We start from the raw sequence: 22,256 nt of genomic DNA on the forward strand, positions 1-22,256 counted from the left end.
GATTTATTATAGGTAGGTACCTAGGTAGGTACCTAGGCTGTTCGTTCTCAACTTAGAGACGTACATTCGCTAGGAGAGGAAAGAGAACCCAGGACCTTGATCCTAAGTGATAAAAAGACTTAGGTAAATTTACATAAATTTAGGATATCCTTTGCTGAGTTTATTTTGATACCCTAAATAAAGGTCCGGTGTTTTCTTGCTCCCCGAGTATTCCTTCTTGACAGACAAGATTAACCTTGATCAGCACGTTAAGTATCCGCCGCTAACTAACGTACCTTACATGTAACGTTGGCGATGATATACCTTCCATCCAGCATCAGATATGGGATCTATATTTACCAACAGGTTATGGACAAAAGGTCCGGATAAGGCAAGTGATATATGATCTGTCTGGTACAAGAGCTGCATCTGGAGAAGTAGCATGGATCTATTTGTTTCAGATTCCGCTGCGAGGTTGAATTCTTCAGCTCTCCATGCCTCAACTCACCGTTTATCTACGGTGGACGAACTATTCCAACAACGGAAGAGCTCGTTTGGTTTGGATGCCACAACTGCGTTTTAGCGCCAGGGGTAAATTTCCGAATTGCCATTACTTTTCACAGCATCCTGATTGGACGTCTCCTTTTTACTGCGTCTTGTTGGTAGGTAGTGGTGAGTGAAGCCTGAATTTAGTGAAGCGTAATGGTTTAATGATAGTATTGTTTAGATCAAGAATAGCCTTCGTCTTACTGTTAATTAATAGAGTAAATAGTCTTGTCAATTAAGCATAATAAGATGCAAGCCAAGTGCTGTTGAGTCATGTGATTGATGGTCGCTGACCTAACAATTCATCGTTCTCCTACCGTCCTCCCTCAACAAGTCAACTTTTCAACAATGATCTAAAACTATTGCTTTAAAAAAATCGAGACTCTCGAAAATCTCGAAATTGCCAAGAGATAGAGAAGTTCTCCCGTTCGATCCAAGCAGATTCATTCTCGGCCGCTTCTTCGGATTTGTTCGTTTCCACCTGAAAAAGGATAATTTCCATCATGTCCCTTCGATCCACCGCAATTCGAGACTTGGCGCCAGGCGCTTGCCTTTGCCTAGCGGGCAATGTTCGCCTCGGTTAACCTTGGACGTCCAATGGGAACAATGTGATTCTCAGCTGAAAGCTTCTCCAGCCTGATCTTGTGGTTGTGCTGTGCGTGCTGTGCTCGCTCGGGTAACCACCAAAAGGAGGCAGAGCATGTTTGTTTGTTGGTGATCGACCTGTATGTGGATACACACGGACGTATCATCTTACACGCAGCTGCATGTACCCCTGGAACTACTGCAGGCGACGAATCGTACATTCACGAGCCAAAGGTTGAACGTTGGATTCAACGGTGAGAGAGAGAGAACAATAACTCGAGACCTCGATGTAAAGCTCTCGTCACAATGGTCAACGTTCCCTACATTTGACAGATGAGCGTGGCATTACACTACCAAGCCCATCTGGTGACATACAATCTCGGGCTCATCCGTCCTAAACCCGCTACCAAGAGATTTGGCCCATCCGGTTTCCGATAGTCTCGCAAGAAAACCAAGTGGTTCAGCCGACGTGAAACTTTTAGACCATTGTTTAATGGGACGAGGCGTCCTGCGTCAACGCCTCAACGCTCTCCACGCACCCGAGGATCCACATACGACCGTGGCATCGACACTACTGACACTGCAAAGATGTTTTCTCTAATTAGATGCAGAGAAAAGAGACAAGTCAGCTTCTCACCGGGAAGAGATTACAACGTCGAGTGGTGTGTGAGCAATTACTACGCACTGACGGTCATATCTACAGGGGACCCCATATTGAGGAGTTCTAGACACATGCCGTCCCGTTGATGAACTGCAGGGTTTATTTAAGCGTCCTTTGTTGGTTTTTGTTTCTCGATCGAGCCCTTCATAGTCTCAGGGCTAGAAAGAAAGCTCTATGGGGAGACCAGGGGCCTGGAATTATCGTGCCGAGAGTTCTCGGCGTCTGGTCAAAGCGACTTGATAGAGGCAATGGAGACTATAGAGGCCTCTGGCATATATATATATACATGATGCTCCCCTCCTGTCTGCTGAGTTCTGTAAGAGGTGAGCTACCATCACTCTACGTTCATTTCTCCTGTCATTCTTTTCATTACACACTCGTTCTTAATCTGCTTCTCATACACTCGCTAGAAGCACCATTCACTCTTTTATCCAAACTTGAATCACTCATTAATATTTCTCACTACCATCGAACTATCTTTCATCGCAACTATGAAGTTTACCGTTCTCATTGCAGCTGCTCTGGCTGCTGCGCCTATCCCAGAGGCTGCTGCTCACCCTGGCATGGGTGAGACCATCAAGGAGATCGAACGAATTGCTGCTCGTAGCTGGGGCAGTGGATGGGGTGGAAACAAGTGGCCAGGACAAGGCAACGGCGGCGGTTCAAGCTCCTGGCCTGGCCAAAGCAATGGCAATGGAGGTGGTTCCAGTTCTTGGCCTGGACAGACCAACAGTGGCGGTTCAAGCTCCTGGCCTGGACAGAGCAGTGGAAATGGAGGAGGATCTAGCTCATGGCCCGGCCAGAGTAGTGGAGGTAGTGGCAGCGGCAGCAACAGTGGCAGTGGCAGTGGCTGGTCCGGAGACAGCTTCGATGCCCACTCCCTCATCGGCGACCTTGCCACCCTCAGCGACAAGTCCCTCACTTCGGTCGGCAGTGACATCAAGAAGATCCTCCAAGGCAATGGTAACCCCACCAGCCGCGAGCGCTACTTTGGCTGCCCTTCCATGAACTCTCAACGTTGCAAGCGTGATACCTGCTGTGTCTGGCAATACATCTCCAACGAACTCGAGGACAAGTTCCGGGGCGAGGCTGGCCGTTGCACACGATGGGCTCGATATGCTGTGCGCATTGGCTTCCACGATGCCGGTACCTGGTCTCTCAAGACCGCTTCCCAAGGCGGTGGTGCCGATGGCTCCATCATTCTCTCCAACGAGCTCACCCGTGGTGAGAACATGGGTCTTCAGCAGATCGGCGAGTACTACCAGACCATCTACGACAAGTACCACACACAGTATGGTTTCGCCCAGGTCACCATGGCTGATCTGATCCAAATGGGCTCCAACATTGCTGCCGTTACCTGTCCTCTCGGCCCCCGTGTCCGCTCTTTCGTTGGACGCAAGGATAGCACCAAGGCCAACCTCGGCGGTCTTCTGCCTAGCGTTCACTCTGATGCTCTCACTCTGATCAACCTCTTCAAGGACAAGACAATTGGCCCCGATGACCTTGTTGCTCTTATCGGCGCGCACACAACCTCTCAGCAGCATCACACCAACATTGATCGTGATGGCGATCCTCAGGACAGCACTCCCGGTGTCTGGGATATTCTCTTCTACCAGCAAACCATTGACCAGAACGCCCCCAAGCGTGTCTACAAGTTCCCCAGTGATGTGGCACTCGCCAACCACCCCCTTACCCAACCTGCCTTTGAGGCCTTTGCCAGCGGCAGCACTGGCCAAGCCGCCTGGAACGTGGTGAGTATTGTTCAAAAATATTTCGTGAAGCAAGCACTGACTTTTCCCAGGACTATGCCCGCGCCTATGTCCGTCTCAGTCTCTTGGGCGTCAACAATATCAACAGCCTCACCGAGTGCACAAAGGTCCTCCCTCAACCCGTCGAGTCCTACCGCCACAAGGACAAGGGCCGATTCAACAAGTGGCTCCAGACCGATGACAACTCGTGGACCTCCAAGAGTGTCTCCAAGGATGTCGATGATGGTTACGAGATCTCTGTCCCTGAAAACAAGATTCCTTCCAGGCGCGGTCCATGGAAGACATGGGCCAGTGGTACATTCAAGTGGTGGTAAGCATGGCTCAACAGCACATCTTCTATATAACAATGGCCACTCGACAATAATATGTTGTTACGTATAAATAGTGAGTCGAAAAGGGGCGTTTTGGGTTCATGAGACAGCGCAAGGGAGACAGGACTTCATCATAGCAGCCAATGCCATTCCCGTGGCCCTTTTAATTTTTAATTCTTTGACTTTAGATTTTATTGTCGAACGAGCTCTTGTGCTAATTATTTCTGCGAATAATGATTCGTTGAAGCCTCATTTTCTCATAAAGACATGCATCTATCATCTTTTCTTTGCGCCCTGACCTCGCTTATAAAAAAGTCCCTTCACGATTCCGCCCAAAGTAGAGAAGTCTTCCAGACCTTAGCTTCCACTCTCGGTAATAATGCACCTGGTCAACTGTCTCCTTCTCTCGGTTTCGCAGAAATATGGCGCCCAAACTGCCTGGAAACCATTTAGGAGAGGAAAGCCTTAGGGTGCAGGTAACGCCTACCAAAAGAAGCACTCTGGGTAGATACCTACCTAGGTAGATCTATGATAACTGGTATCTCTTTCCATCGGTGAAAGGCTTGAGATCTTACCAAATTAGGTAGGTAGTAGGTAGGTAGACGTCCCATACCTAGGTAGGTACTTAGGTAGATTGCTCTGGGTTATCCGACCTTTGAAATATGGCAATAGAAGGAACGTAGAAAGCCTTCAAAACAGCACCCGCTCTACCTAGGTACCTAGTTTTAGTAATAAAGGCACCTCGGATATCTAGACTTTAGAGGTGATGATCTTGAAAGTAGAAAAAGCACTCCGTATCGCCGATCTAGTAGGTAGATAACTTAGTACTCATCATCGTTACATTATGTTTTTGATACAACGGTATATCATGTGCCTAACCCATCTATTCTTAACGTCCATCACATGGAGAATCTTCTCAACGAGCTCACGCCCGCAGGATCTGCAGACCCATAATCATTCATGTGCAGCTCTGGGCCATCTGCCTCTCCGTCCTTCTCGCCCCTGACAAATATCGCGATGCTTGTCCCTTCACGTGTCCGACAAACACCACTTCCCACGGCGGCCTGAATCGCTCGGATCGCGTACGAGTGGACTGTCAACGATATAAAGTCGTCGTCTTTGGCCGTCTCATTAAAGATATCCTCCAAAGCCCTCTGTTTCCTCACAACATGCTCCTCGTCAGTCTCAGGCTCAACTCTGTTGGTGAACTGGTCCTCCTCCTCGAACCCATCTTCGATCTTGTAGCTGGGATAGTTTTGGGCTATCCATGTGCGATCCCTCCTGTAGTCGCAGGTGTGGCGAGTGATGCGCTCTCTGAGGAGTTCTTTGACGATGGGTTGTTGGGGCGGTGATTGTGAGGTCATGAGTGGTGAGAAGACGATGTCCGTTGTCTGAAGACATCTCGCTAGAGGGCTTGTGTAGAAGATTTTGGGCTGTGGTGCGCCTTGCTTTTCGATGAGATCGGTCCAGAAGGAGTTGAGATCATGAGCTTGCTTTTCACCGACTTCGGTGAGAAACGCGTCAAACCAGGTTTCTTCGCCGTCCCCATTTTGGAATGACACTCTTGTCTTCTCATGTTAGTAAATGAAGCAATATTGATATGGCTCAAACGATAATACATACATTCCACGCTTCGGAGCCTACTTGGGCGTGCATCTTATTGTGTACCCCAAGGCCATGTCGCGTGAGGTACAAGACTTTGTATGAGACATTGTCGGAGCTATTCTCATTGAGCCATCTCACATATGCCGCGAGACGAGCCCAGTCCCTTTGATCGGGTGCATCTGGATCATCAGAAGGGTATTTCTGATCTGGAATGAGGCCCAGATTTGGTTGCGTCGTGACTTTTTCTCCAGGATATTCATGGGCAATGTCAGCGAGTTCAACAAAGATGCCAGGTTGGGCCTTGAAGGTCCATTTAGAGGACATGATAGGGTATGAATGTGATGTCCGATGTCCGACGTAGGGGGGGCCCGCTAAATTGATTGATGTACGCGAGTTATAGTATTTGCATGAATTGATTGAGTTGGGTTAAGCTTGAAGATGGTCGGTCTGGTCTGGTCTGGTTTAGGCATGAGTTCGCATGCTAGCGAGTGAGCGAGCGCATAAGTTACCTATAACTTAAGCACTCAAATAATAAAGTTTGGTCAGGCCATGACGTAGTTGGCATAGAAATGGGGCATCTAAATCAACATCATAAAAAAAATAAAAAAAACAATTATTCAACGTCAAATCCACTCTGCTTGTGATGAAAAAATTGAAGCAAATTATTATGGAGTATCTTTGATATAATCGTCTCTACTCGTTTCCCATTGTTTCGCAGCAAGTATCAAGGCTGTGGTTGCATTCAGCCCTGATAGTGGATCTGTTTGCATAACGTATTCTCGTGACGTCAAGATAATGAAGAGGACATTTACAGATTAAGATATAAGGACTGAACCGTCTCAGCTTACAGTAGGCACAAAACTCGAGCCTCTACAACGCTGAATCCAAACACTCAAGCAAGCTCTGCCGGCTTCTTTTCCCCAGGTCCACTATCTGGAAGCTCTTGAGGGATGCTCCCCACGGCCTCACCACCCGCTTCATGAATAGCAGGCTGTTGATGCCCAGCAGGATAGCCTCCAGCTTGTTGATATCCATACTGACCACTTGGGCTTCCATCATAACCCGTGGACGGTGAATTTGGATCGTAGTAGTAGCCACCCTGTTGCTGTTGCTGCTGCTGGTTCCATCCCGTTTTGTCACCTCCAGGTGCTTGTTGGTAGTTCGATGAACTTGAAGCTTTGCTCTTCTTTCTTCGGCGGAGGAAGAAGAACACTGCCACGCCTATGAGAGCGAGTGCTGCTGCACCGCCAACTGTTCCTCCAGCGATTGCGCCTACCGGAGTTCCTGAGCTGCCACTATCTTTGTTTGTCTCGATAGCGGCAGATTGGGATGTTGCTGTTCCTGTCGCTTCGGCATTGACACTGCGTTCAGTTTGCGCCTCCGTCATTTGAGAAAGTAGAGAGCTGTAGTCTCGCTCATTAATGGTGCCGAAATCTCGTGATGTTTGGCCCTTGTAGGTGAGAGCGGCGCTTTGTGCTGTAGAGATATCGAGGTCGTTGCACCAATAATCGAATGTGCTTCCCTCCCATGATACAGTGTTACAGTAAGGAGATGCTGAGTCTGTACTATGGCGTTCGTGAGTATCTATGTCTGATGATATATGATAAGAAGGGAGAGTTACCATTTCAGAGTGTAGTTGTCAACCTCGCAACCACCATCGCATTTACTCGACACAAAGTACTCCTCCGAGTTGATACATGTTGCGTGGTACTGACAAGATGTCTCTCCGCAGCATAAAACACCGCCGTTTGTGAATGATTGGGCTGGCACGGGTGGGAAGAAGTAGCACCAGTCGTTGAGTGGACACGCTCTGCTGGCTCCAAGTCGTTCTGAGATGTATCCACAAGTGTTATCTGGGGCGATTGTGATGGTGATCTCTTCCGTTGTTGTTTGGCTACTAGTTACTGCTCGTTGTTTGAGCGTTCTCGTAGCTGGAGGAGCCGTAGGCCTGGGAATAAGATCGTCGAGGATGCCCATGATGATGCCGCACGGAGTATACTGAGTTTATATGTTGTTTCCCAATAAGTTGAGTTACTTACACTGACAAGCCAAGACTGGGTATCTGGTAGCCTTTGTCGATCTCAAGAGTAACGAGCGTAGGTAGTGAGAGGGTATACAACTTTGTTAGGATGATGCCAACAGCAGCAGTACTTAAAAAGAAAGGGCAGAGCCAAAAGAGCCAAAATCAAGAGAACTCTTCTCAAGGGAAAGTCAGGAGTTCACAGATATATACGACTATAACTGCGCCTTGACAACGCTCGGTCCAGCAAAACTCCACATTCAGCCCTGATTTCCACTTCAGATTCACTCAACCAAGACCTTCGTTTAATCCTTCAAACCCAGACAGGAACCTATTGAATCCTCCAAAGCATCTCTTGGTTTTTCTGATTTTCGTGTAAAAAGCCTGACTTGTATCCATAGTCAGGGGTCAGCTCCCATCAAACTTACCGGTTCTGGTCTGATCCTCCGCAGATGGAGGATCAACCTTGTAGATTTCTGCTTGGCATATCCGCTCGTCAGTCTATTTTCTTACCGCCCTGACATGGAAGGAATATACTAATAAAGCAGTACTTTTTATTCACTGTTGGGTATTGCATTGAGCAATTTGCTTCTTGAGACCATGCACTGGGTGACTTGAGAAGCCCACGGTTATACTGAAGCTATCCCTGTGTGCCTTGACAATGGATGCTCAGGGTTCAAGGTTAATTTGTACCTGTAAAACTTCAATCAAAACTAAACTAATTATCAGGCTTGGGCTTAAACCAGATCATGGAACATGCACAGATCGGCACCAACAAGTCCAATCTCGCATGTTGGTGTTTGGAAGCTGACTCACACAACTCGTTGACCTATGGCATATCTGAGCTAATGGCACACTAATGAATCAAGATTAATCTTATACGGGAATCTACTAATTAATGTAGTATTCTGTATCTTTGCGTAAATAGCTTTGACATATACTGTGACTAGATAGACCCCAGAGCAACTCCGCCTAAAGAGGTTTCATCAAGTGCACAACTCTGTTCCAGATACCTTGAGCTCGGTATGACGAAAAGCTAGAACAGACCGTTCATACAGACTCGCTACCTAGTGCTCACAGAAATTCCACTCAAGATTCTTGAGGTTGGTGTTAAGGGTACCCTGCATACCAGTCCTTTCCGCCATGAGTTCCCCTCGGATCTTCTTAGCATCCTCCAGATCAATAGGGAAATCCAAGTTATCCACCACCATCCGTGTCAGCTCGGGGGGCAAGTTATTGAAGCGATCATTCCTGAGCAACCCCTCCGCCCACCAGTCGCGCTGCTGGGGAGGAACATTGGCAGTTGATATGATAGGAATCTGAGGGTCGACCAAGAAAAGGGCTAGAATCTTGCGGTGGCCGGGACGAGACTTATCAACCAGCTCAAAGGGGCTGACGTGATGCTGATATACGTTGGGGAAGAAGAGCATTCTATCCTGGCGTGTGAGAACGCTGCCAATGTTCTGGAGTGTGTCTGCGCCGGGATCAATCGCGAAAACTCGTTCGATGCTGTCGAAATCGCCCTGCTCGTAACTCAGGTCTAAAGTTTGGTCTTCTCTGTTGGCAACTGTGCGGAAATCAAGGCGAGAATCAGTGATGTTATCGCAGTCATAGTAGTAGAGTGCAGTTGCACATATGTGCTCATTCAACTGGCCTTCGACATGCCATGAACCACCATCGTAGGTTGGCTTCTCAGGGGTGAGGTGAATGTTCGCAAGCTTGACAATGACCTGTACTCGAGAAGCGTTGCCAAAAAAGCCAGAGGTCTTTACGTCTCTAGGGTCGATCTTGACGAGCTCTTCCAATTCAGTCTTAGGGTCCGGAAGTTCTGGAACATGGGTCTCCCTGAACCATTCCTCATCGCGTTTGTTGCGATCAGATTCCTCGTAATCTTCTTCATAGTCCTCGTCTTCTCTACGAGGCTCCTCATCGTCGTCCAGTGGCCGATTTTGGGCTGAACACCACTCATCTCCGCAGATCTCGGGAACTTTACAATCTGGTCGAACATTGTTCGTGAAGACACGTTGGACTTCGAAGTCCTTATGCCATCGATAGATGACATCCCAAGCCGGCAGCGATTTCTCTACGAATTTCTCAATGACGGGATAGAGCTCGGCATGTTTGACCGGGTGCACATTGTTGATGTAGCTGTCGATGCGAGGGTGCTCGCCAGTCAGGTCAACATCGCAAGGGAGCCACTGGAAGCGTTTAGAAAAGGCACTAGGATGCCGCTTGCTGACATCACTGTCGTCGACAGGGATAACGACGCCTTTCCCGCAATGCGGCAGCGCTTCTTCGAGATTAATGCGCTTGTCGGGGAGGATGAGAGATCGCCCATAGACAAGCGGCCACAGCGAAGGGTGGACGATGTCAAGCACCTTGCCATCACTGCCAGGATGCCAGTCTTTGTGTTTCTCGGGAACATTTTCCAAAGGGGAAACGGCAGCTATGAGGGCATCTCGGAGGTCTTTGGGGACCAAGTTATCTGATTTGATGGCTGCAGAAGCGTAATCCATGACCGGAATGAGGCCGGTCTTTTGGTAAATATCTGCCTTTTTGCGCAATTCCCTGATACACTATCGTGGTTTAGCGAGACCATTGTATTTTGGCTGAGAGATGTCACTCACAGCATCGGCCATGGCCTGGGTGAAATCACCGTATACTCGATACTCTCCCCATGGCATCTCCATAGCCTCCTTCTTCCACTTGGCAGTAATTTCATCATCATTGACTTTGATCCACCACTCGGGCTTGTTTGTGAGGTCCTCGATGACTTTGATCATGCAGACTTCTCGAATTGTCAAAGTGCTGGCTCTCCAGTCCCCTTCTCCCTCCCCGTCTTCTGTCCCAAGGACAACTGGAAAATGAGCCCCAGCGTAGCTGATGGGAAGGCCGAAGCCAGGGAGCTGGATTTCTTGAGGCGTTGACATGTTGCTTCTTGTGAAGCGTGCGATGGATGTCGTTATACTCCGAGTGAAAGACTTGAACATGGCCTTATATAGACTGAGGCAGGTTGTTACATAGTAAAGGAAAGAGAGGCAGAATATCGACCCTTGCCAAGCCAATAAGGCACCAGCCTCCGCTAACCTCGTTCAGCTCAGCTTTGGCTGAATAAGGACTTCAGCTGAAAGGTTCAGGCCCACGTGGGCTCTGAAGCGATACCGAGTTCGGTTGAAGTGAAGCATTTGACTCTCGTAAACTCAAGGCAGCAACGCGATGGAGGAAGAAAGAGTGTACGCGAACGTCCACATTCTGTACACGGGTTGGACACGAGGTCACGTTACTCGAAAACTGCCGATATGGAGGTTGTCATGAATACATGAAGTATGTTTAGCAGGTCATCAACTTATCACAAGATGAAAAGTCTAGGAATCTGAGAACAAAACATCCATAATTGTAAGTTGTTGTCGGTCTGACGCAACCACGCAGTGTAATCCATAGTTTGGGTCGGTTCACGACCCGTAGCTCTTGTTTTCTCAAGATTGCATTGCATGTGTTTTACTCGGAAATAGACCCGACAAGTCTCAAACGTTAAGGAAAAGTCAAATTTTGCCTAGTCTATATTATTCTATTATTCCAACTGAAGAATAACTCTCAAGAAAGAATGTCGTAATGCCTCATTTTGGTCACAAAGGAAAGCTTCGGGAGAAAATTGCCTAATCTGGACATTCCACATATCCGGGGCGTTCCGTCGGAGTTCAACGATGAGCCATACTGGGTTTTATTCAAGGCTCAACAGTATAATCAGATATTCGAAAGACCTTCAACAAAGATAATCGAAATACGTACATCGAATACGATAGCTACATTTATCACAATATAGGGAGTATATAAGCGAACGAGCTCTATCCTTTGCTTCATCATCCTTGCCTGTACCGAGCAAATATCTCGGGCCTACGCACGAATCACATTCACCCAACTCCACTACCGAGGCACGGGTCCTTTAAGGATTACGGAGTTTTCACCTGCGGCCTCGGTCAACTCAGCGAAAAGGATAAAGGTACATGGTAGATGTACTGATTGATAAAAATTCATGTCCCCACGTCGTCCCTGAGACCGCTAATAACCTAGGTAAGGCCATACCTACCATACCATGCTTGGTTCTTCATTACATTACTAGTACTTACCTTGACCTCCATTTGCCAAGTTTTTTGTCTTCGGTTATTTTTATTCTATTTTTGTTCTATTTTCTTTTGATATTCTCGATGCTCACCGTGAGCTTCTCCCTCCCTAATCACCCGCCGCCATGACAGAAACAGAAACAGCTGTAGTTGAGTCCCCCGCCGAGGCCATCGTCATTCCCTCAGCGGAGCCCGTCGTCGCCGATGCACCTCCGGCCGAGCCTATCGAAAGGAGCCTCAACTCCAACTCCAACTCCAACTCCAACTCCAACATCAACATCAACATCAACAGCAAAAGCAAAAATGTCGCACAAAAATCTAGTCCTCTCGCGCGACTCCTCAAGTCGCCATCTGCCGTAGATGACTTCGTCGAACATCTCAACCGCGTCATTCAGACGCGAAGAGGCACAGATACTGTCCTCCTCTTCACAACTTATACCGCCCGCTTGATCGGTGCTATTCTCAACATCCTGGGTCGGACTACTCTTCGTCACTCCGCTCGCAAGGTCGTCGAGATGGCTTTCAAGCTACCGCCCTCGACCTCGGTCGTCCTCTCTACCGCGACTGCGCCGCCTCTTGCTACTCTAGCCCTCAACCTGTCCAAGTACATCCAGGGCTTCACCAACATGTTGGGTGAGTGGCGCACCATGAATCGTATGTGGGGTATAATCGGCACATATCTCGAGGCCAAGGATCTGATCCTTCGTCTACGTGGTCAAAAACTCGACGCGAATGGTGCAAAGGTGCCTGCTCCGAACCGAGTCAACACGGCTTTCATGACTGCACAGATCATTTGTAACCTGGTCTACAACGTCGGCGAAGGCGCTTGCTGGCTGACCTGTAAGGGTGCTACCAACCTATCGCCAAAGACGAGCGCCAAGCTAGGTATCATGGCCGCTCGCTCATGGTGCGCGTGGGTTGCCCTCGAGCTCGTCCGTTTGCTGGTTGAACGTGCGCGCCGAGCGACAAGCAGCGATGCCGCCAATGAAGAGGAGTGGAAGAATAACTGGAAAGCTGAGGTCCTTGGTACACTTCCATGGATGCCTCTGTCGGCTCACTGGAGCACTGAAGAAGGGCTGATGCCAGAGCTGATGGTCGCAGCTATTGCTACATGGCCCGCTACCAACATGATGAAGAGTGTGTGGCGCCAGACAGCCTAGAGGGATACGAGACTCAGGGCTGCTAGCGAGTTGCCATGGAGCTGCCCAACACTTAAATCGATTCTGTACTACTGGGTATACAGGGGCTCACTTGTCAGGATTACAAGGCTTAAGGTGATTGATTGCATAGCAGAGTTCACATCTAGAAACACGGCATTGATTGGTATGGGATGTCAAAATATACTCAGCAAAGGTATTTAATTTTAAACTTATGCTAAGATATCTAAGTCTTTTTTGTCATTCAGGATCGGCGTCCTGAGTGTTCCTACCACCACGTTGAAGGCGCGTTAGGCTGACCAGCATAGGTCTGTTGGTAACCATGTGTTGGGTGCAACGTCTGTGACTGGTACTGCATTGGTGAGTACGGCACCTGTGACTGGTATACCTGTTGTTGGTGTACCTGTGGTTGGTGTGCTTGTGGCTGATGCACTTGAGGCGGATGCACTTGCGGCTGATGCACTTGTGGTTGGTGCACTTGTGGCTGGTGCATCTGTGGCTGGTGCATCTGTGACTGGTGCATCTGTGGTTGGTGCATCTGTGGTTGGTGCATCTGTGACTGATGCATCTGTGACTGGTGTTGGAGTGTCGGATAGCCGATAGAGGCAACCATGCTTGGCATGTAGCTGCCGCCCATTGCTTCCTCAACCGGGGCGCGGAAGTTCTGGCCATTCATGAGCTCGGTGCGAGGGACAACGCCGCGGAGTCTGGGGTCGTCCGAAGGACCAGACAACAGACCTGCCTTGACGTCCTCCACATTATAATAGCTAACGAGGTGGTGAGGCACGCCTTGGTAGGTAATGCTGATTGTCTTCTTGACCAGTCCTTGTTCCTTGAAGTCGTACGAGTCGACTAGCGAGCCGACCAGATGGCGCTCATCATCACTGGGCACAGAAGGATACTCATTACCATGTTCGAGGCCTTGTGGGAAAGGGACAGTGTTCCGTTGTCGGGCTTTTGAGATGCCTCCGGATTGCGTGGTTGACTTGCCGTTCCTCCCCCTGGCGCGCTTCTTTTCTCCGGGTGGGAAGGGCTTTTCAAGCTCGCGGTAGAGGAGGTAGTTGCCCAGGATGCGGCTAGGGCTCCATGAGATGCTGTCGGTCCAGCGCTTGATTCCAGAAGCATGCTCTTCGTAGACGAAGATATTGCCACTCTTGATGAGATCCTGACGCTCACGGTCATGTGGTCGCCGAGGAACATGAGAGAGTGTGCCAGAGAGACATGCCTCAAAAATGAGGAGGGCATCAGTAGTGTCCCGGACGAAACCGACGTACGTCGGTCGAAGTGGCATAGTTCCAGCCATGTTGGAAGAGATGCCCTTCAAGGCTAGAGAGGTAGATGGAGAAGGCAGGGATAGTGGAAGGGTGGTTTGAGTGTATGTGAGTGATCTTAAACCCTTGGACTTTAAGTCAGTCTTTAAAGAAGAAAGTTCCAAGTCTTAAGTCTTAAGTCGAGGATGGCCTGGGTTTTATGTACCAGTCTCGAGCCTCCTCCTGGCGAACACTGCCTTATAACAGGTCGCTGCAGCGAATGAGGCGGAAAGCAATTGAACGCCTGATCGAGCGTTGATTCCAGCCACGAAAGGTGATAGGTCCTTTTCTCTTATCGTGAAAGAAGCCGCACCGAACAATGGGGGGGCAGAGTCGACAGCGTAAAATTGCACCGAACAGTGCGTGCAAATGGGTATCACGAGGGCCTTCAACAAAAGGCTATTTGCAAAAGACGAAAGTATTCCAGTTGTGGCAAAAGGGCGGGCGTATTGGAGAGCGTGAGCTGTTTCTTTATTTCACCATAAACTTTCTGGGTGAAGAATATCTGAGAAAATGAGGGCACGACGTAATTGGTTCGAAGCGTGTGTGTATCCTGTTCAAGCGCCAGGTGGCAATGATTGTAAAAGCCAGTTCGTCAAAGTCAACAATAGATGGTCGGCAAAACGAAGAAGAAAATTATAAAGAATAAGAGAGCAATGTGGATGAAATGTGGTGAAGTGAAGTTGAGGTGTAAGTGGATGGCTTGGATGTAATGTAGTCGAATGCAATGCAATGCACTTACCCAAGTAGGCAATCTACACTACAGGGCAGGCTAAAGGCTAGTTGCACTTGCGCTTCCATGGCATAGATGGATGGACTCAAGCTTGGATTTAGGAGAGAGCAGGTAGGTACCTAGTAATTCCCTGGGCTTGAATCTGGGGCCCGGCTGGCCTGGCACTTAGGTTGTTGGCTGGCTCCCGTCTGCGTCAACCACATCCTGGGTAGTGTCTGTATCCGGCCTTTCCCTCAGCTTAGATGCCGTTCCATATCCACGCGTGTCATTCATTCACATTGCCATTGCCATCCATGTCGTTTGGACCTCCTAGGAAGGAGGAAGAGAGAAATGGAACTGCAAGCAGGTAAGGTGTACCTGGTCCTAACCTCCCTACGGTACCCGCGGCCATCTTTCCAGGGATATTGGGGACAGGTCGGGTCAGTGTCAGTCAGTACGGCAGTCCATACAGGTGGTATTGAGTCGGTAGGGCAGCAAAAAGATGTACGGCAGGGTATGAGAAAGGTACGTACCCGCCCGCCCGCCTACGAGGTAGGTGCCTGCCTCCTCCTCGACTCTACCTTACCTTACTAACTTCAGGTACCTAGGGGTCAGGCCCATTGGAAACGTCCTGAATTCACCATTGGGCAGGTACTTCCGCTGACTGAACAGATACCCCAGTAAAGCCCCTACATCGCGCTGTCGGAGCATGTGCCGAAGTACCTCAAGAGCCTGCCTCCCGTATCGGTACGTGCTTGTGGTGGTGGTGTCTCACACCTGCTGTTGAAGTGGGTGGTGGCTTTCCGGATCTACTCTAGAGGTAGTTGCGGGCTGTTTGTATGCGGCCGAGAGACCGCGAGCTGTGTCGAGGTCACTTAGGTACCTTACCTGCCATCATCTTTGGGGTTCCCTCCAGGTCTGTCTGTGTCTCACTCTAGAAGAATTCGATCGCTATTTGTGCAAGGGCTTGGGCGAATCATTCTCTCAAGATGCTTTCTTCAATTCAAAAGAAGCTCTTCACTATCTAAATTCTAAGATTCAGATCTAGCTAGAGCTGTTCAGCCTTTCTCCAAATCGACGGGAAGCTTAATGCAGTGAAAACTTACATCCCCATCCCCCCGTCCCCCCGTCCCATCCCAGCTGGAACTACCTCACCTCGTCCCTGAAGACGGTACCTCTCCTCATGAGAAGTGCTTTGGAGGTGGATCCAGCTTTGATAGAGACACGCCTGGGGACACATCCCTCACCCCTTGCACCCCTCCTCCCTTCTCCCTTCACCCTCCTTAATGCATCAGTGACGCACTATGCCGTTCTGTCTTGAGAATATTCCATCACAATGCCTCTAGCTATGATTTTCGTCTATCTCGATATGTGTGTGGCATGTATGTGATGTGTCTGATTTGGCGCTGCAGAATAATTCAATCCTCCCTCTCTAACAATACCATTATATTCTTTGTTATCATCTTGGACGACATTCTACACCATCATATGCGAACTCGTTTGAGCCGCCTTGTCATTGGATGTTCATCATCACTTTTCGTCTGTGCTGTTTTTGACACTCATTGACCCCTCTTCTTTCTTTTTTGGATGATTTCTGTTATCCACATTGGAGAAGAAGGGCCAAAGCACCACAGCCCCCATAGACAACCATCACAGCTCAATCACATCACTTCTGGGCTGAGCTCCTCTCCTCTCTACAGTCCATGACAGTATCACTCACTCTTGAGTCGGCTCTTCTATTGTTTGGGGGTGTAAGGCAAAAGGCCCCTGACACGAGGTCCGATTTATCCATTTCTCTTGGCTTTGCCCCAATCTTGAGTAGGTAGGTCTGTATCAAAATGAAATCACAGGAAGATGCCGAAGTAGTAGAGGATTAGTTAGTGCGATTAGTTAGTCGGTTCGTGGTTTAGTTGGTGATTCCAGATTTTCTCCTTCGCCCGTTGGATATGCAAATCTCGCTGGTGTTGGGTTGGCTTGGGCTTGGTGTTGGTGTGTGCCTGGCTGATCCCTGTGTTTTGGCCTTGCTCATCTAGTCTTAGACGAGCTGTCTGGATGTCTGGGTCTGGTTGTCTTGCTCGCCTTGCCTTAGCTTAACGTGCCTTATCCTGCCGCGCGTCAATTGAGTTACGGAGTCTGATGCGGACGGATATCATGGCGTATTCCATGTAAAGTCATCTCACATCATGTCACCTCAACTGCCATGCCATGGATGCCCGTGTTTGATGCTCTGCTGTGCCTTATCGGCATTTAGACTAAACACCGTCTCCCGTGTCATGTCGAATCTGCGACGCGACGCTGCTGCCCAGATTGATTAATTGATTCCATAACTGTGGAACGCGCGCGCGCAAGCAGCTCCCCGGACCGACACTGCTACCTTACTCCCGCAAACAGGAACAGAAAAAATAGCAGGAGCCCATGTCTTAGGCATGGACATGGACCTGAAAAATGATGAAAATGAAAACGAACAAGGTCAAGTCCATGGACATGGTATGCAGCGACCTCCGGCATTGGCTTTGGTGCCTGTCTTATGGGTCTCTGGGGCGCTCTTAGTGCTCTCCACCCGTTCCTCTTCCCAGGTACCTTTTGGGGGCTTCTGATTGGCTGTCGCACCTGCCGTACTGCAGGCCATCTCTGCCTTTTACCGTGATTGGCTACTCCGCCCATCACTCTTTCTCCTCTGGGCTGCCACACCCTGGCTACCTGGCCATTTGTCCCTTGTCCTTGCTCTTTGTTCTCTGCTGCTTTTGTCTGGAGGGGGGAAAGGCGACTGGGACTGGGAAAGAACGCACGCACAGGTGGGAGAGCCGACTGACGAGGCGGCACTCAGCCTCCCATTGGGTGGGATCCCCCAATTGGCTTTTGTAATCGTGTGTCATCGCTTGAGACCATTCGCATGGGTTTTACTGTCAGCCCGCCAAGTACCGAGATACCTGGTCCTGGCCTTGATGATTTGATTTGCAAATTCGACCCCAAACCCACAGTTTGAGATACTGATGCTCGTCGTGCTTCCGTCTTCCGTTTGAAATGATCCAACTCCCATCTTGGCATCGGCTGTGCCCTGTCGCATCCCAATCGCATCCCATCGCATCGCCACGATACTAACACTCAGAGAATCAACTCATTACGTCTCCTCATCTCCATCTGTATTCCTGGACCTGGCAAACACCTGGGTCATTAATCCCTAGAGCCATTTGATAGTAATTAAACTAACCACCTTACGGGATATATGGTGGTATCACTATCATCGGTAAACGGGCGTGACCTTGCTATCAACCGGTTCTGTTCACATGCCCGCATCGCAATACCGTTGCGTCGACTGATCAATGATGCCGAATCCGAAACGTGAGCATCTGCAGATTGCCAGATATGTACATACGGCTGATACGGTACTGCGCAGAGGCCAACGCCCATCCAATCCATCTTACAATACCGTAATATCAAACTGAGATGACAGGGTTATTCACAACTGCCGTCCTCAACATCTATCACCTGTTCAGTGCATCTTCTGCCCTTCTTCTTCATCTTTGATCGCTTAGTGCCCCAAAAATGGCTAACAAACGCGCCCTGGTCGATCAGCCCTGCACACTGTAAAACCAGGGCTCTTCACCCTCACCATAGCGTCGACCTGGTCGTCGCATTGGTATTGGGACTGTGCCCTCGAAAACAGCGCCGCTCATCATGTCTGAATCTGCGTGTGCATCTGTGTCCGTGAGCCCTTCCTCCTGTTTCTGTTTCTGATTCTGCTTCTGCATCTGGTAGTGGTGATGATTGTGTTGGCTCGTATCACATCCCTTGTCCGGCTCCGCCGATATCTTCCCCGCCCGCACCGATGACCGTGCCTGGCCCTCTGCCGCCTTGACCTTGGTACTGGAACTGGCACCGGCGCTCGCGCTGGCGCTGGTGCTGAAGCTGGCGGAGACGGTGCTGCTGTTTTTGGGGTTGCTAATTCGCACTACAACACCGCTCTCCCAATTGCGACAACTCATCTTTGGCTGTCCTGTCGCTCGGTCCTTGACAATGCGGCCCCTGTATGGCACAACGTAGCCGCAACCGTCAGCGTTAGATTCATGAGATCGTCACAGTTTCGTGCCAGTCATGCTGAAATTCTCCTCAAGAGGCAGCTAGTAGCGCGCTACACTACCTAAACAACCGCACCATCCCGTTGATGTTCGCTCGCTTGCTGCCTTGTCTCAAGTTTCCCCCATGTCTTACAGAAAAGAGGGGGTTCGATGGGGGCAGGGTCAGGGTCTCACTCACCATGCGCTTTCTGACAGATTTGCGCTGCCAATGTAGACCCAGCCAAGAGACATCTCTTCCGTTTTCGGCTCCGCGGCAGCCGGCCCTGAATCGTGGTGTCGCGGCTCCGGTCGCGTTTGCGGACGCGTTTGCAATTGACTTCCCGCTTGCGTCTGTGATACCATGATCATCTTGCTGTGCATCAGGAGCCCATCTCTGGTGTTAACACAGTCCCGCACCAGCTCAGTGGGGAAGGTTGGCGAGCGCCACCATTTGGGCTGGACACAGATGGTGCCCGCAGCCTGCATCAGCGCGCTCACAAGTTAGCGTTGGCTTTTCATTGCGTCTTTCTTGTCGCATGTGAGGATTCTCCAGTTTATCCAAGATCATCCATCCATGCAATGCCATGCTCCAGGTAAACTTACGTTATGCCCACCACGACTTCTGCCAACTGTCTCATCCGTCGGAAAATATATTCGGAAACGGTCCTTTAGCTTCTTCTGCCACGGGTTTGACGCCTTGCTTTTGGACGCTGCGCCCGTTCGGCCTATTCTCGACTTGTATTCGGCCATGCCATCATCTCCTGCAATTCACCACTCGTCAGTCCACATCTATTACAGGTGAATGACTATGTGTGTGGTAAACAGCAGAGGGGGGTACACAGTATCGACGTCTCCTCACCTTGACATGCATTGTAGATTGCGCCCACCAAGTCGTAGTTTAGCGATCCAAGAGAGGCGCACTGCAGTAAGGCTCATCCGTGGTTAGAATCAATGCTCTTTAGACTGGTATGCGACTTTAATGGTACCCACGATAAAATCCACTTCGATTGGTTCGTCAGTGGCTAGCCCGAGAGCAGCCACAGTGGTGCCCAGCCCGCTGTATCCTACATGACATGAGCCGTTGTTGCACAACATTCATCGAAACTTGCGTCCACTGACCTATTCGCTTCAAGGAATCTCCTTGATGTCCACCAGGGCTAGAATCTAGTATCAGTGCATCGTTCATGCGGGTCAAGCATGATGATCATCAGGCCATGCATGACCCAATCTTCAAGGTCTTGATAGGCTTACATGGTGTACACAAAGCCAAGGTGCTTTGTCTGTGAGAAGTCGTAGTTTGCGAGGCTGCTGACCATGCCCTCACCAACACCAGTTGCTGACAAGAATCGGCCGAGCTCGGTGCTGAATGCGGTTTGCCGATAATTCGCGGGGTCCTTTAAACGAGGGAGGTCGATCACGAAGACCATCTGGAGAACTCATTAGCAATCCCGTCACGGACGGCATCAAATCGCCTCGGTTCAGCTACAGACGTTCTCCATGACGCCAGTCTCCCCCCAATCATAGGGGACGAGATTGGCAGTTGGGACCACAACTCGAAGATACTCAGGGTACTTTAGCAACTGCAGCTTGGAATGCATAGCCCCAGGCCCATTCATTGCCGGAAAGACGAACTTGATTCCCGGTGGCGCATTTGATAGCATCTCTGATTTCTGCGGCAGGTTTCGGCGTCAGCCTCTTAGTCTTGTCTATTTGAGGGGCCCAGCGAGGGATATCCCGAACGAGTCAGGACTGGTCATTGATACACACCTGGGCTTCACTATCGGCGAATGCCAGGAGCAACAGCTTGGTCTTTCTCGGGTCGATTTTGGACATGAGCCATTCATCATCCCACTGATACGAGCTTAGAAGAGCAAGCTCTAACTTGTCCTTCTGAAACACTTCTTCGATCTTGATATCATCGGAAGTCCGCGGATACCCTTTGGCCCAAGTTCTTTTGATAGCACCTTTGGGATAGGGAACGAAGCTCGGTAATACATGTGCCGTTGCCGGTGCGGTTACAGGCCTGGAAGGTTCGGATGGTGTCATCCTCTTTGCCGGCGGGACCTCGTCAACACTTCTTTCGTCCTCTGGCGAGCGGCGCCGCTTGGCTAACCTCTGCAACCTTTCCTCTTCCATCTTCTTGCGATCAAGCGAGAGCAAACCCAAGGAGGCCCCGCCCGAGCCAGTCCCGTTCCGGTGGGATGTCGAGGTTGAGGCGCTCGGGATCTGCGAACTCTGGTCTCCCTGTCCCTCTTGTTCCTGGAGTGAAAGGGCGATAGCATAGCGTAGCGCTTCATCTTCGTCCATGTCGCTCCCCAATTCGACGGGATCCTCTCGGGACCCAGCCATCTTTGCCTTTTGACTCCAGCGGTTTTGAGAACAAGAGTTTGGCCAGATCGACTGAGTTTCGGGTGACGGTTTGAAGTTGATTTCTAAAAATCTGGAGTTATGGTTTAATGTTTTGGGCGTCGTCTGAGTTAAGTTATCGATTTGGTATCCCTGTCTATGATCCTTGTCTCTCCAAGGGACGTGGAAGGTGACAACGCGGGGTCACGTGGGACCGCGTCACATTCTTCGGATTGATCTGCCAGTTCCTCAGCGCTAGCGCTACGCCCTAAACAGTCCGGTCCAGTCCTGTCAATTCGATCTCGACCTTGACTATCAATTCTTTCACGCCGGAGCCATTTTTTGGCAGACGATCCATATCAGTCCCTTCGGCATCTGCGTAGTTCCTTTTGATTTTAGCGGCCAGTCTACGGTCTAATGATTTCGAATAGCTAAGAAGTGGGAACATAGTGACGTCTGTGAAACAGCCACCAGCTTTCCCAGTTGCGCCTCTGGTCAACCCCAACCACCTAGGTACGCTGCGCTATTGTACTACGACGCTGCAGTGCGGGGGACGCCATAATGGTCATGATACGAATTGTACGCCGCCTGCCCGCGACGACTGTAAGTGTTGTGAATAGTCACCGTGGTAATGATCATAGTCGTATTGTAATCTGGAGCGCTCTTCTGAGAAGCCACCGACACGTCTTCATCCAGATTTGGCTGTCCGTACTTACCACGTATTACGGCTATACTCTCTGACCAATCTTCGGGGAGTTCACAATGCCCCCCCCCCCCCCCCCAAAATGTCCAAGTATGAGGACCTCTCGATCCAGCTTTCTATCTCCCGAGAACTGGGCAGTTGGCATGCTCTGTGTCAGCATACACTGGCACTTTAGGGTAGGCCCATGTTTTCCATTCTCTGAACATCTTGAACTGCGCTGCTGTCAATCTCAACTTAAGTTTACAGATGTATCAAGTAAACCCTTAATATGACCTGTGAAACTCTGATTCAGACAGAAAATGCTTAGATACGTTAATTATCCGATTTGCCTTTACTCGTCGCAACCTACAAGTATACTGAAGAGTCTCACAAC

General features: G+C 49.8%; 7 protein-coding genes across 7 annotated transcripts; 2 read left to right on the forward strand and 5 right to left on the reverse strand.

The window, feature by feature from the left end:
* Positions 1-2,262: 2,262 nt before the first annotated feature.
* Positions 2,263-3,854, forward strand: FPRO_08442 (uncharacterized protein; the record flags this gene model as incomplete). Its single annotated transcript, XM_031222110.1, has 2 exons — positions 2,263-3,522; positions 3,573-3,854. 2 exons carry the CDS (start codon positions 2,263-2,265, stop codon positions 3,852-3,854), a joined length of 1,542 nt encoding a protein of 513 aa, XP_031087602.1.
* Positions 3,855-4,750: 896 nt separating this feature from the next.
* Positions 4,751-5,780, reverse strand: FPRO_08443 (uncharacterized protein; the record flags this gene model as incomplete). The annotated part of the gene is made up of 2 exons (XM_031222111.1): positions 4,751-5,419; positions 5,475-5,780. 2 exons carry the CDS (start codon positions 5,778-5,780, stop codon positions 4,751-4,753), a joined length of 975 nt encoding a protein of 324 aa, XP_031087603.1.
* A 568-nt stretch (positions 5,781-6,348) lies between these two features.
* On the reverse strand, positions 6,349-7,433 carry FPRO_08444 (uncharacterized protein; the record flags this gene model as incomplete). The annotated part of the gene is made up of 2 exons (XM_031222112.1): positions 6,349-7,021; positions 7,078-7,433. 2 exons carry the CDS (start codon positions 7,431-7,433, stop codon positions 6,349-6,351), a joined length of 1,029 nt encoding a protein of 342 aa, XP_031087604.1.
* A 1,110-nt stretch (positions 7,434-8,543) lies between these two features.
* Positions 8,544-10,406, reverse strand: FPRO_08445 (uncharacterized protein; the record flags this gene model as incomplete). Its single annotated transcript, XM_031222113.1, has 2 exons — positions 8,544-10,052; positions 10,104-10,406. 2 exons carry the CDS (start codon positions 10,404-10,406, stop codon positions 8,544-8,546), a joined length of 1,812 nt encoding a protein of 603 aa, XP_031087605.1.
* A 1,316-nt stretch (positions 10,407-11,722) lies between these two features.
* FPRO_08446 (uncharacterized protein) lies at positions 11,723-12,757 on the forward strand (the record flags this gene model as incomplete). Its single annotated transcript, XM_031222115.1, has 1 exon — positions 11,723-12,757. The coding sequence occupies one exon, from the start codon at positions 11,723-11,725 to the stop codon at positions 12,755-12,757; it is 1,035 nt and encodes a 344-aa protein (XP_031087606.1).
* Positions 12,758-13,022: 265 nt separating this feature from the next.
* Positions 13,023-14,057, reverse strand: FPRO_08447 (uncharacterized protein; the record flags this gene model as incomplete). The annotated part of the gene is made up of 1 exon (XM_031222116.1): positions 13,023-14,057. The coding sequence occupies one exon, from the start codon at positions 14,055-14,057 to the stop codon at positions 13,023-13,025; it is 1,035 nt and encodes a 344-aa protein (XP_031087607.1).
* Positions 14,058-18,348: 4,291 nt separating this feature from the next.
* Positions 18,349-21,183, reverse strand: FPRO_08448 (uncharacterized protein; the record flags this gene model as incomplete). Its single annotated transcript, XM_031222117.1, has 9 exons — positions 18,349-18,802; positions 19,034-19,314; positions 19,438-19,595; positions 19,694-19,754; positions 19,825-19,898; positions 19,954-19,991; positions 20,086-20,261; positions 20,325-20,504; positions 20,602-21,183. 9 exons carry the CDS (start codon positions 21,181-21,183, stop codon positions 18,349-18,351), a joined length of 2,004 nt encoding a protein of 667 aa, XP_031087608.1.
* Positions 21,184-22,256: the final 1,073 nt, after the last annotated feature.

The sequence above is a fragment of the Fusarium proliferatum genome, assembly GCF_900067095.1.
Source record: "Fusarium proliferatum ET1 genome assembly, contig: FPRO_scaffold011, whole genome shotgun sequence".
Lineage (NCBI taxonomy): Eukaryota > Fungi > Ascomycota > Sordariomycetes > Hypocreales > Nectriaceae > Fusarium > Fusarium proliferatum.